The sequence below is a fragment of the Microcebus murinus genome, chromosome 18 (assembly GCF_040939455.1).
Source record: "Microcebus murinus isolate Inina chromosome 18, M.murinus_Inina_mat1.0, whole genome shotgun sequence".
NCBI classification, from domain to species: domain Eukaryota; kingdom Metazoa; phylum Chordata; class Mammalia; order Primates; family Cheirogaleidae; genus Microcebus; species Microcebus murinus.
Window position 1 is genome coordinate 52,570,769 of NC_134121.1, and position 13,689 is coordinate 52,584,457.

At 36.3% G+C, this 13,689-nt stretch overlaps 1 protein-coding gene across 3 annotated transcripts in view; it reads right to left on the bottom strand.

Annotated features, from left to right (window-relative positions):
- Positions 1–2,789: 2,789 nt before the first annotated feature.
- Positions 2,790–13,689, bottom strand: part of ABCA6 (ATP binding cassette subfamily A member 6) — a 54,343-nt gene continuing 43,443 nt past the window's right edge. For all 3 annotated transcript variants that reach the window (XM_012747408.3, XM_012747409.3, XM_012747407.3), the window contains 12 exons: positions 12,712–12,803; positions 11,711–11,831; positions 10,685–10,802; positions 9,465–9,556; positions 8,823–9,001; positions 8,238–8,313; positions 8,067–8,161; positions 6,988–7,107; positions 6,653–6,793; positions 5,131–5,210; positions 3,292–3,347; positions 2,790–3,161 (listed from right to left, as the gene is read on the bottom strand). In XM_012747408.3, coding sequence (XP_012602862.1) covers positions 3,060–3,161; positions 3,292–3,347; positions 5,131–5,210; positions 6,653–6,793; positions 6,988–7,107; positions 8,067–8,161; positions 8,238–8,313; positions 8,823–9,001; positions 9,465–9,556; positions 10,685–10,802; positions 11,711–11,831; positions 12,712–12,803 — 1,272 coding nt within the window. In that variant the 3' untranslated portion in view covers positions 2,790–3,059. The remainder of the gene's footprint in view (positions 3,162–3,291; positions 3,348–5,130; positions 5,211–6,652; positions 6,794–6,987; positions 7,108–8,066; positions 8,162–8,237; positions 8,314–8,822; positions 9,002–9,464; positions 9,557–10,684; positions 10,803–11,710; positions 11,832–12,711; positions 12,804–13,689) is intronic.

Here is a 13,689-nt window from a genome sequence, read left to right on the forward strand (position 1 = left end):
GTTGCTCAATACACAATACACATGTATAAGATTGAATGTGAGATGGGGAAGCAAAAGAAAGTATCATTTTTTTTTTTTTTTTGAGAAGCTTAGTTATGAAAGAAAAGCCATCAATCGGGTGATAGTCAAAAGGAGTTGTTTGGGGAATGTTGTTTTTATTTTTGAGATAATATTTAGAAGGGGGAGTGAAGAGGGAGATGCTGAAAACACTGGAGAAATCAAGTAACAGGTAGAGAGCTGCTCTTTTGGAGGGGAGAATAACAAGGGATTGGGTCAGAAGCAAGATGACAATACAGCCTTGAAAAGGAGAAGGGGTCATTTTTTTCTGTCAAAAGACAAAAAGGAAGTGTCAGTGAAAGCTGAGAAAATTTTTAAATATGACAGCATGAAGTAAAGATTTCACCCCTGAGAGTTAAGATATTTTTCTGTGAAGTAGGAGGTAAATTCTAAGAATAAAACAACACATGTGCTAGGCAATTGAGGATGGTGTTAGGAGTGTTGAAATATGTGTAGAGGAGAAATTTATAAAAGAAAGCCATTGGGTCTATATAGGTACTTCCTTTATTCTTACATTATATAAGCCTCAAACATAACTCATTACAATAGTTAGTGTTACAGAAGACACGCAGCACTCATTGGGTTTGAAAAAACTAAACATTGCTGCCATTAAATTTCTTCTTAGCTTTTGTTGGGGGCATTACGTAAAAAGTGAATTTATGTGCTATAGTAGATGCCAATCCCTGTGCAGAATGTCTAAGGAGAAATATTGGGAAATCTCAGCAATGAAGCCATCAGGTCCTGGTCTTTTCTTTGATGAAAGACTTTTTAGTACTGTTCAATCTCATTATTTGTTATTGATCTATTTAGATTTTCTATTTCTTCATAATTCAATCTTGGTAGGTTGTATGTGTCCAGGAATTTATCTATTTATTCTATGTTACTAAATTTGTTGACATGGTTATTCATAATAGTATCACATGATCCTTTGTCTTTCTGTGGGATTAATTGTAATATTAATACCTCCTGGTCTGTGTGTCTGTGTTTATGCCAATACCATGCTGCTTTGGTCGCTATAGCCTTGCAGTATAATTTGAAGTTGGGCAAGATAGTTGTTCTTTTTTGTTAAGATTGCATTGTCTATTTGGGTTCTTTTTTTGGTTCCATATGAATATTAGGATTATTTTTTCAAATTCTGTGAAAAATTATGTTGATATTTTAATAGGAATTGCACTGAATCTCTAGATTGCTTGTACAAAAATTTTTGTTGCTTTATATCCTTGTTCTATAAGCTTTTTTCTATTAAAGGTTTTATTTATATTTATTTTTTATACTTTTTTGTTAAAAATGAATACACAAACACACACATAGACTAGGCCTACAGGGTCAGGATCACCAAGACATCATCATATGATAGGAATTTTTCAGCTACATTCATATCTTATAGGAGCACCATCATATAGGTAATCGATCATTGACTGAAGCATCATTACAGGCAGTATATAATGGTATTTACTGTTGCTGAATTGACTCCTCATTATATAATGGTCTTTTTTGTTTCTTTTTACAGTTTTTTACTTAAATCCTATTTTATCTGACCTAAGTATAACTACTTCTGCTCTCTTTTGGTTTTCATTTACATGGGATATCTTTTCTTCTTACCTTTGCTCTCAGTCTATGTATGTCCTTGGAGGTGAAGTGAGTATCTTATAGGCAGTATATAGATGAGTCTTGTTTCTGATATCTATTCAGTCACTTTGTGTCTTTTGAATGGAGAATTTAATTCATTTATATTCAAAATAATTATTGATAGGTAAGAAATTACTATTACCATTTATTCATTGTTTTCAAGTTGTTTTGCAGACACATTCTTCTTTTCTACCTCTCTTACTGTCTTCATTTGTGCTTAACTGATTTTCTCTAGTAGTATCATTTGATTCCTCACTTTTTATTTTTAGTGTATTGATTATAGATTTTTGCTTTGTGGCTACCACAAAATTTACAAAAAACATCTTATAACAGTTTGTGCATGGATAGTTATTCCAATTGATGTTTCTGTGAAGGATGATCATTAGTGGAGTTCTATTCTGCCACCTTGCTCTACATTTTCCTGGATTTCATGGTGATACTTTTATTCAGTTTTTAAAAATTCCTATATTTTTCTCTGTTATACCAATTTTCTTCAATGACCATAAAAATACTCTTAAGTTATATAACATATCAACAAAAACAACAACAAAAATCAGCAGGAATACTGCTTGGTCTTTGAAATTTTTCTCATGATATTTAGAATGAAATAGCTATTTTTAAGAAAAAAAATAAAATAATATGTGAAGCTGATACAGACTTTTTAAAATTGAGCATTACAAATATATATGAGGGAAATGACCTTAAAATAATAACAAATAACAGAAAACTATTAATGAGGTGAGGAGGGAAATCAGCACCCCTTAAAATTATAAGATATTGATATTAGTATTCAAAATTTTAAAAATATCAACAAATACTACTGTGATTCCCCTTGTTTTCAAATTATATATTTGAACTACTTTTTCAATGTGTATGCTTGTCCATTTGTGAGTCCAAGGACCTTCTAACACCTGTGGTTTTTAAAACAATTTCTGGAAAGTGTTCAGGAGAAGACTATTGTATTGCATTTGTAAATAAAAGAAAACTTGCAAACCCGATACACCATGAAGTAGTGTGAAGTAGTCATGTAGCTCTAGGCTATTGAATGCCCCTCTCACATATTTCAGTATATCTTTTTTCAGTAAATGGTAAAAAAAGTCATATTTTTAAAAATTTCAAGTTTGTAGTTTTATTTCCACAATAACTAGTGCTTGGCCCTTTGGCTGACTTTAACAATATTTTGTACTGTCTTTATCACAGATTTTCTATCATCCCCGAGTGATAGAATAACTTTAAAATTTATTCATTTATTAACTAAATATACAAAATATTCCTGATATTGATATTAAATATTCCTTAAAATTATACATACTGCTAATTGTTGCATAAAACATAAGTTTATAGAAGAACAAAAAACTGTTAGGTTTAAGGTTTTAAGGTTCATCTGAATGAGAGAGGAGTTTCCATCTCATTGTGGTATCAACTTCTTCATCAAAATCTCCCTCTTCCTGCTCCTTAGAAAGTTCTAAGAATACCTAAATAGGAGACAAAAAAGAAGGAAAAAAATATCAAGTTTTTTATTGTCTTCCAAATGAACAAGAAAAATGCATGTTGTTTTCATGTGAAATTTACAGGGATGACATAAAGTCAAACAAATTGACTCACCTTTTCCAATGTGCATTGAGAGAGGCTATATTCTTCCAGGTTAAAGTTATGTTTTACTGAAGAGAAAAAATAAAGACTAGTAGTAGATGCTTACAATTTATTACCAGGAATTTTTTCAAAGTCATATAAAATAAAAAATGCAAATCATTAATATAAATAGAAGATAAAGCTAAATAAACAAATACTTGATGGAAGGATGAAATAATAAAAGGTATAAAGAGTTAATATACACATTAAATTAATCATGATAGAATTTTCTCATATTATGTTTCAATAATATTTGTTTTGTTATTTCATGTATGTGTCTTTGGAAGATTCATATGTCCCTTGAGGAACTACATCCTTGGTTGACATATTCTTACACATGAGGAAGATTTCAATCCCATTCCACTCCCTTTAAAAGGACAAATAATCCCCTCAGCCACTTCATCTGTCATACCATCTCTCTTCTGGGCTTCCCCACGAGGAAATCTACATGACAGTTGCCACCAGACTCATGTGTTCACAGTTCACCATTTATACAACTAAAAATCTCCTATGTGTGAGGTACTCTTAAATACCAGAAATAGAAAAGAAAACAAAAAAGGCAAAAATCCCTTGCCTTCATGTAGTTTGCATTTTAGTGGGAGAAATATTGGCATTAACACACAGGAACTTAAATATATAATAAAGTAAATGGTGGCAGCATCTATAAGTTAAAATAAAGCAGATGAAGAAAATAGAGAGTCCGGGGCACTAGGCACTCTTTTTTTACAGAATGGTCAATAAAGGTCAGAGTAATAAGGTGATAATTGAACAGAACGCTTAAAAAGTGAGGAAGAAGCCTGGATATTTCAGAAGGAGAATTTAGGGAAGAAGGATTAGCAAGTGAAAAGTCCTGGGGCAGGAGCACACATGTGTGGCAACATGTAGGAAGAGCTAGAAAGTCAAATGTGTAGAGTAGAAGAAGAAAAGCAGTGATTTATATTAATATTATGTCAAAAACAATGAGCCAGGCATTGTTCTAGGCACTTCACAAATTAACTCCTTTAATCTTCTCAACAACCTGGCCAGGTAGGCACTGATATCATCCCTCATTCTAGAGATGAACCATCTGTACATGATAGGATTGAGTAACTTTACCCAGGATTTCCCAGCTACTAAGCAGGAGTACTGGAATGAGAGCCCAGAAAGACTGGCTCTAGAGTTTGAGCTCCTCACACTATGCTGTGCTGAGGAATTACACCATGATGGTCTGCTGTTGGGAATGACACAGTTAAAAGCAGAAAAATGATGCTGGAGGACAGAGGATGGACAATTTCAAGTAGGAGTTACACACATTGCAGAGAACAGTCATGGCTATCATTCCTGGTAACAGAAAGGCCAAATAAACCAGCATAGACACAAGGAGGCTGATGGATGAACAGAAGGTTTTTCTCTTGCTTTTTTTTTTTTTTTATTAGTGAAGTACAAAGCAAGGGCATCAACTGAGGGAGAAAGAGGTGGGTATATAAGGAAAGAGGAGGAGTGAAGTAATAATTTAGTTCAGTTGCTGTGAATGTGTTGTGGCTATGCAGGCAAAGCAGGTGACCCAAAGGAGCTTTTTGAGGTTAATGTCCTGGATTCACAGTAATAATAGTCAGGCATGGTTGTGTGTTTTCTGCAGCTTCAGTTCCTGCACTGGAGATTAACCTCTTTCCAGAGAGCTGGGTTAAGTAAAGTTTGGGTTAAATCCCACCATTGTTTACTATTAGAATTCTTAAAAGTCATGCCCCACAGAGCCTACTTTTTAAATGTGTTACACAAGTATCTCCCATTAAATTCTTATCAAAAGTTTTATTTGAATATGGTCACTCTTACCTGTCTCTAATTTGTGAAAGGCCTGAGATAGGGGGTAAACATCTGCCAAGGGTAGCTTATAGGTCAACAAGGAGGGACACCTGAAAGCAGGAAAGTGACACATTTGACTCTGAGCTTCAAGGGGAGAAAATGAGCATCAAAATAAATCTTGATATTAGCAATAATTTCCTTTCTTAAAATAAAAGCAATGCAAATTAGTGTATGGGTTATATATGAAGTCAAATCATTTGCCAGTGGAAAATTTCTTGAAGTAATTTGTGGTAACTGGCTATTGTAAACAGTTCTCCTAGTGATAATTTGGCATAATTGCTTATATTCTGTTTATGCAGACCTTTTGATTGTTGAAAACATATTCTGAACTATTCCCTTTGATTGGTGCAAGTTAGGTTAAGAATCAATCCCAAAGTAAGCGTTCATTCTTGTCACTAGAAAGTTAACTTGTAAAGAGAGTTATGAGGTTTGGAGAGTTGGACATAACAGTAAGCGAAGGACTTAAAAGACTTTAATTAAAAACTTCCCTGACCTCTGAGGAAGAGCTGGAATTGATTTAGGGCATCTTGTTTGGGCAGCCATAACCATGCGCTGCTTCTGGCTGTACAACTTCATTGCCTAGTCTCAGTTTATTGCCAAATAAGAGTTTGGTGCTCTCAGGTGGCCCTAAGGTTAACCAGACCTCCAAGACTGACCCTACCCAGACCATCCCCTGCTCTTTCTGTCTTACCATTTATGATCTTCCCATCTATATCAAAACTGCTGCTCTACTTTGTGATACCAAAGTCTGGGAATAGGACTAAGTTACATGTCCTGGCATATATCATAGACAAATCTATTACATTTATACTGTGCTAAGATAAAAATAGCAGTTTTACTTCCTGTTTTTTTGATGTGCTTATCCCTCCAAGGAATTTCTAATTCAGTTTCCAGTCTACCTCCTTGCCTTCCTCCAAATAATAATATTTATTATTATATAATATTGCCCTCCTCCAAATAATAATAATAATAACTGACATACACAAATGCACACATACATATGTGTGTGCACACACACACAGACACACCCCTTTCCATTTTCCATTCTAAGACATGAAAATTCCATTCAAGGGAGACTCTTTGATTATCTCAATTGCTATATATTTCCTATGGGGGAAATTCAACCTAAATATTTACATCTTTTAAATTTTAAATATTTATGAGGAGGCCCAGGGATGATGCCATGAGGGCCACAGTGGATCTCTGTAGGTTTGGGTCATCTAGAAGTCCCTGCCTCCCAATCTTTCCAAGTCCCTCTCTGGAGCTGGGGACCAGCCCAGGATGGCTGAGAAGAGTACACTTACACTGCCCCAGGGGACAGTTTTGTGGGTAGGCCCCAAATCTCTTACAGTCTGGATGACTCAGCAAATCAGTGTTTGAGGTCTCTGACTTTTATTATGAACTTAAATCATGAAGTTCTCACAGAGCAAAAAAAGGAACCACTGTGTTGGTAAAGACTATGTATTTCTTTGTAATCAAAAGCTCTTTTCACCTTTCCTGCTGAGCAGCCTGTGGAAAAAGCTTCAGAATTTCAGTGTGGACCAAAGTCACTTGAGAAGATTCCTTCACTTTTAGTTCTAGAGTGTAATCCTTGCCAAATTTGTTTTTCAGGTGTTGAATGGAGCCAATGCATCTATGGGCAAGAAGAAGATGTTAGAAAAAACATTGCTCTTAATTTTTTATGCTATTCTCAAATCTCAAATGTAGGGGAAAGGAAGTCACTGAGAAAGAAAAAGGAAGGGCTCCGCAGCTGATCCCAGTGACTTTTCCCTTTCCGTGGGGAATCTCATCTGGGACATCACATGCAGGCCCTGGAGAGACACCCACCGCAGCCTTCCGGACACCATGATGGCCACACGGTCACACAGGGCCTCGGCCTCAGCCAGGTCATGGGTGGTCAAAAGGACACCTCTCTCTCTGTTTTTAATGGCTGCCTGGATTGCCTGCCTGAAATGAGCCAAGATGTTATCCACATTTTGTAAAAATGTACAAAACAAACAAAAAGACAAAATGTTGCACATGAATCGTATTCAAATCCTAATTCAAGAGAACAGTGAAATATAAATACTAACTAGGTTATTTTATAACATGAAGAAAATTTTTAAATATTTTAGATGTGCTACTCATATTGGGATTAAGTTAAAAAAATAAAGACATCTTTTAGAGATACTAACTGAAATATGTATACATAAAAGAACATGCTGCCTAGTATTTCCTTCAAAATAATTGGAGAGTGGGGAAAGGAAGTGGGTGGAGGTATACATGAAAGGAGGTTGGCCTTCCATTTATTGATAACTGTTGAAACTGCGTGATGGAAATAATGGATTCATAAATGATTCTCTCAACATCTGTATAAAATTGGCATGATAAAGTTTTTTTAACAGTTAGAATAATACCAGACAGTCACAAATATGAGACTGGATTGAATATCTTATTAGTCCAAAAGTTAAGTTCTAGATAGGAAAGTAAGAAGAAGAAAAAAAGTGAGAAAAAGTAGATTAACAAATTTGACAGGTTAGGTCAAAGAGGAGTAAAAAGGAAATGGGGAGATTGTGTCAGGAAGTTAATAGTCTCCAAGGAAACAAAGTAGAAGAAGAAAAAAGGAAACAGTTATATATTAATACATATAAAAACTTAAAGGGCAAAATACAAAATATTTTGTATTTTAACAGACCAGATTAAAAACCTAAAACTCCAACAAAATATTTAGGGTTTTTCTTAAACCTGAATGCCACATGAATTAAGATTAGATAAACTATTTATTAAATTTTTTTCCTAATTATGTAAATTATGTCCACTGAATCAGGAACCAGTTTATCTGAGAGTTGATTTTCCAAGATCAGTTTAAAAATGCAACGCTATCTAACATTTATACTCATAGTTTTGAAGGTTACGATAATGCTCACCACATTTGGTGCTGCCCTATTGGATCCATGCCTGTAGACGGTTCATCCAGAAGCAGGATGGGTGAATTTCCCAGGATGCTTAGCACAAAGCTCAGCTGCAATGCAGAGACACACTCCTGTTTGCTGTCACACCACGCCAGCCCTCAGGAAAGCATCAAACATCACACCTACCTTTCTAGTGGTTCCTACTGTTAATTTCTGCACTGGCACATTCAGATGCTCATGTAGTTTGAAAGCATCCAGTAATCTGATGGAAAAATAGAATGACAATATGAGCTCAAGAGAGGATTATTGGAAAATTCAAGCACACAGAACAATAACAACATTAGAGGGAAGCTTGACAATACTATTGCCAGAACTCTAACTGATGATAAAATGGGGGGAAAAAATCCACTTACTTTGGAACATGAAAGACTTTTCACCTTATAAGAAGTTTTTAAGAAAAGCTAGCATTCTGAATGAGAAATTGAAAATGGATGATTACTCCATTTTCAGGTTTCTTAAATTAGAAAATGGAAATGGATGATTTGTTCACTTATTCCTTGTCAATTACTTTTATACAATCGTTTTTTTTTAAAGGTCCCTCATTCAGGGATGCAGGAACCCAGGTCTTTTTCCCCATCACTGTTCTGCCACTGACATTCTGAAAAAGTGGAGACATCATTTCTACTCTCCATTCTTTATTAGTGACTTCATGATAGGTGGTATACAGCCTCCTGCTTCTTGACACTAAGACATCACAGAACATCTCTGTACCGTGTAATGACGACCTTTGCGTCCCCTTTCCTCAGCCCCTTCACAGCCGCGTACACCTCCAGGTGCTCCCTCATGGTCAGCACGGGCCACAGCACGTTCTCCTGAGGACAGTACCCCAGGAACTTGCTTGTGCCTCCTTCCTGGTAACTCGAATCGGAACTGCAGCCTTTCAGTTCCACCTAAAAAAGTAAAACAGCTTTAGAAACACATGTAGCTTTTTTTTCCTAATCACATAATTACACGAGAAACTGATACAGTTAATAAAAGCCTAAATTGTTGGAGCATCAAAGAAATATTGTAGAAATTACTTCATATATTTATTATAGAAAACAATTTAAACGACTAACAGAAAAAGTATAGCCTTACTCATGAGGGGGGTGGGAGGAAGACCTAATAAGCTTGGGTGGTTCCCGAGAAACTGTGATGAGGAAAGGTCTTTGGTTCCTGGTGACATCCCAAGTCCTGTTATATACCCTTGATACCCAACAAAAGTGATAAAAGAGGCAAAATAAATTCATCCAAAAGGCAAAAAAACAAAAACAAAAAACCCAAACCACCAGTATACTCTTACAAAGATATAATCTATCTTTATCATGAAATTTCTATTTTGGGAATAGAAACCATTTCCTCATTTTTTACTACCTCTCCAGCTGTTGGCTTCGTGATCCCAGATATCATTCTAATAGATGAACTTTTACCAGCTCCATTGGGTCCTAGCAATCCCAAAATTTCACCTGAAAGAAAGAATCAGCCTATCAAAATTTTAAGTGAAGTACTAATTAACATAAACCCTTTCTTCACAATGAAATCTTCTGAAATCTGTGTACCCCTCAGTTAGTACCATTTTTAAATGTATAACATACATGTGCTTATGTGACTAAACCATGTTCTTTAATTCCTGTAATTATATAAAATATTAGTGCAAAGCTTGTGAATTTGATGTCAATACATCTGTCTTTTTTTCCCCCATGATTACTTGTTTCAATTAACAACACACGCGATTGTTTTCTGTAGCAATTGGCTGGTGCACTGAATACATGTATAAATGATTCCTAACTCTGGGAAGTCAGTGACATTTTCTTCATCCCAAGTATAATCACCTGTGTTCAAGCTACCATCATCTTTCATCCGAACTGATAGAAAAGCCTCTTAACTTATCCCCCCACCCAAATTCATGAACATACAGTAGCCAGTATGTAATCTTCTCAAAATATAAATTAACATCATGACACAAGCATTCTGAACAACCCCCAGTGGCATTCCACTAGCATGGTACAACATGGACACTCCTTGCTGTTCTAAAAGCTATACAAATCTGGCCCTGCTCACCTCTTTGACTTCATTTTTTTCATTTGCAGGTATGTACACTGGCCTCTGTTTGAGGCGCACTCACTCCAAATGTGTCTGAGTCGTTGGCCTTGCTGCTTCCTCCACCTGCATGCCTTTATATCACTTAATTCTCACATAGATAGTACCTTCTTATCACCCAGATCTTGGCTTAAGTGTCACTGCTCAAGGGAGGCCTTCTCTGACCCTCATCAAATGCAGCCTCAAGTCACTCATGTCATTTCACATATTTTGATGTCCCACAAAGAACTTACCTAAGACCTGACACTTTTCTTGATAAGTTACCTTTGTTTATGAACCCCCTCCTCAAATGGAAACTCCATGAGGACAGGAACTTCACCTATTTCCCTTCATAATTATATTTCCAGAGCCTGAAACAGTCCCTGGCACACTAAAAGAAATACACGTTGAATGAATGAATCAATGGTTCAACAAGTAAAACTGTGCCTACAAGATAGATGTGCAGTGGATACTTCTAAAAATAATGGCGAATTTAAAAAGTGATTATTCCAAACCTTTTTTAACACAGAAAGAGATATTTCTTGTTGCTATTTTCTTCTTCCTCTTTGAAAAGCAATTTTTCTTCTGGCCTGCATATTCTTTGTGTAGACAGCTGGCAATTATGATTGGTTTCTAGAAGAGATGACAGCATGATTTCCCTCTTAAATTTCAGAGACTTTATGTCCCTACTGGAACCTTTCATGCTCTATGCCATAAACCAAATCATATCTTGAGTTGAGAGTAATTCATGTTGATTGTTACAAATGTAATATGCATTCATTGGCCGGGTGAGGTGGCTCACACCTGTAATCCTAGCACTCTGGGAGGCCGAGACAGGAGGATCATTTGAGCTCAGGAGTTCAAGACCAGCCAGAGCAAGAGTGAGACCCTGTCTCTACCAAAAATAGAAAAAATTAGCTGGGCATGGTGGCACATGCCTGTAGTCCCAGCTACTTGGGAGGCTGAGGCAGAAGGATTGCTTGAGCCCAGGACTTTGAGGTTGCTGTGAGGTAGGCTGACACCACAGCACTCTAGCCCAGGGCAACAGAGTGAGACAGTCTCAAATTAAAAAAAAAAAAAAATGCATTCATTAACCTAGCCAATATTTCTTGCTTCTAAATAGACTGAGAAAGCGGCATAGTTTCACAAAAGCCAGCTCATTGCCTTGCCAGAACAGAAGTGACTAAGGTAATGGAAAGATCACAACATTTAAGGCAAATAAAAAAATAGCCCTTAAAATCTTAATCTCTACTTAGCATTTTATAACAAATCTTAAATTCTTTAACTCATGAGGTCTTATTTGGTTTTAAAATTATTGCTCTAATTATCAAAATCCATTTTTCTCAAAAGAAGAATAAAACTACCACTATGTTATGTGTTCTTTTAACTTCCAATCCACTTCAAGAAGTGCCTACATATTTAAGGATTACAGAAATGTACCCAACTCCAAACTTTCAGAACAAAAACCAGTATATCAAATTCAATTCTTGACTGTAGTTGGATGTTTCCATTAACATCCATTCGGTCACTTGCTTTTCTACCTCATCTAAGTTTGAAGTGGTCAGGGCAGTTGCTGTTCTTATTCTTTCTGCTTGAACATCTTCATCTTCATCTGTAGGTCCTTCTGGATTTGGTCGAGCCTCTCTACTTTGGGGGGAGATTCTGTGAAGAAAGTAAAATGTTAGATGTGGTTTTCTGTCAAAGTTATATCAAAAATCAGTGTTCCTGGGATTTTATTAATACCCAATTGGCATTTTATTAATACCAATTCAATGGACAGGTGAGGGTGATAATGATGATGATGACTCTGTCATTGTTGTTTTCCCTTTTGCCAACGATTCCCTTCCCACTAGCCAGAATCCCTTTCTTGGTGCTGTTGCCATCCTTCCAGTAAGCATCTATGACCCTTTCAAATCTGCTTTTTGCTCTTTAAAAAAATGAGTGTGAAATTAAGTGCATGAGGATTTTCAACTTCTATGAAAGTTATCTGTCCTTGTGTTAAATGACGTTATTGCATAAAGCAACCCATTTATCTACCTATCCATCTATCATCTATATATCTCTATGCTCACTACGTGCTAGCCTCTGAGATATTTTGTACTCTCAGTTTCCAGTTTCAGAGAGAAATGAAAGATCTTGCTCAAGGACAAAAAATAAAAATTCAGGTCACTCGTTTTCTTTGCTCACTCTGAGCCCATCTTAATCACACCAGATAGCTTTTACTGCTTATCCTTTCCAGGGTCCCTCCACTTTTAAAACATTCTGAACTATGTTCCTAAATCAGTTCCATCCCATCTCTTCTATCCAAGGACTTTGAACAATCTTGGGTGAAAGGAAGGCATATCTGAGTACCCATGAAAGTCTCCCTGAGCTGCTTAGTGGCAGAACTCTGCCTGGGAGGCCTATTTCGTGGCAGCAAAGCCAGCAATCCTCTGAGCATAATGATAATCATCATGCCGTCTCCCTTGTAAATATATATACGCGTTAAGAAATTGATAGCACAGCCACTATCCAGGAATATGAAATTAAATTTTTTCCCAACCTGAAAACAGGGTCCTTTTGCATTCTCTTCTTTCCATATTTTAGTTCCATGCATCTTAGAACAAAAATGAACAGCAAAGCCTGAAAGTAAGGCTAGGAGCAGAGAAAACCAATTATATTCAGGCATAAGTTCGCATATATTATTTAAACAGTTCAATTAAATTGTTCGTGCTTTGTCTTCAGGTAAAATAGTTGTGAATCATCCTTATAAATTGGGGGAGAAATGTAGGTATGCATTCACACCCAGCTTGGTGGAACCTATCTCTTCTCTTCCTCTCACCACCCACATATAGTTTGTCAGTAAACTCTATCTGCCCTATCTTCAGGATTATCTGTTAATATAACCCAATTATTTCTCACCCCTACTGTGCTACCCACCAAGGTCTAGCTTGTTACAATTTCTCGCCTGGATTATAGCAACCTTCCTTGGCTCCCTCTGCTCCTCTTGCTCTAATCATCTATTCTCAACAGAGCTATTCTTTTAATACATAAGTCTGATCATAACACATTGCTTAAAACCCTCCAAGGACTCCTCTTCCATCACTCAAAGTAGAGACAAAGTCTTTACAGTTACCCAGAAGACCCTGTGTAACTCCTCCAGACCTCACACTTTATCCCGTTACTCCTATGACCATCTCTCCTGCCACTCTCCCTCTTAGTTACTCTGCCACAACCACACTGGCCTCCTGGAGGGGTCACTCTTGCCACCTTCTACTGGAATATTCTTCTACAAGCATTTCTTGATCATCTGTCTGACATAGTATATATTATTTAGTTAGTTTGTTATCCATCTCCTTCCACCAGAATATAAGCTCTATTAGGGCAGGGACTTCTGTCTATATTTGTTTCTATGCCTAGAAAAATACTAATACATGGAATTCAAAGACAGTAGCTTTCTATATGCCAACGTAATCATTTTTCCCTTTTCCTTTTATTGTTTGGCTCTTGCCTTTTTATCTAAAATTCAGTGGATTTAAGT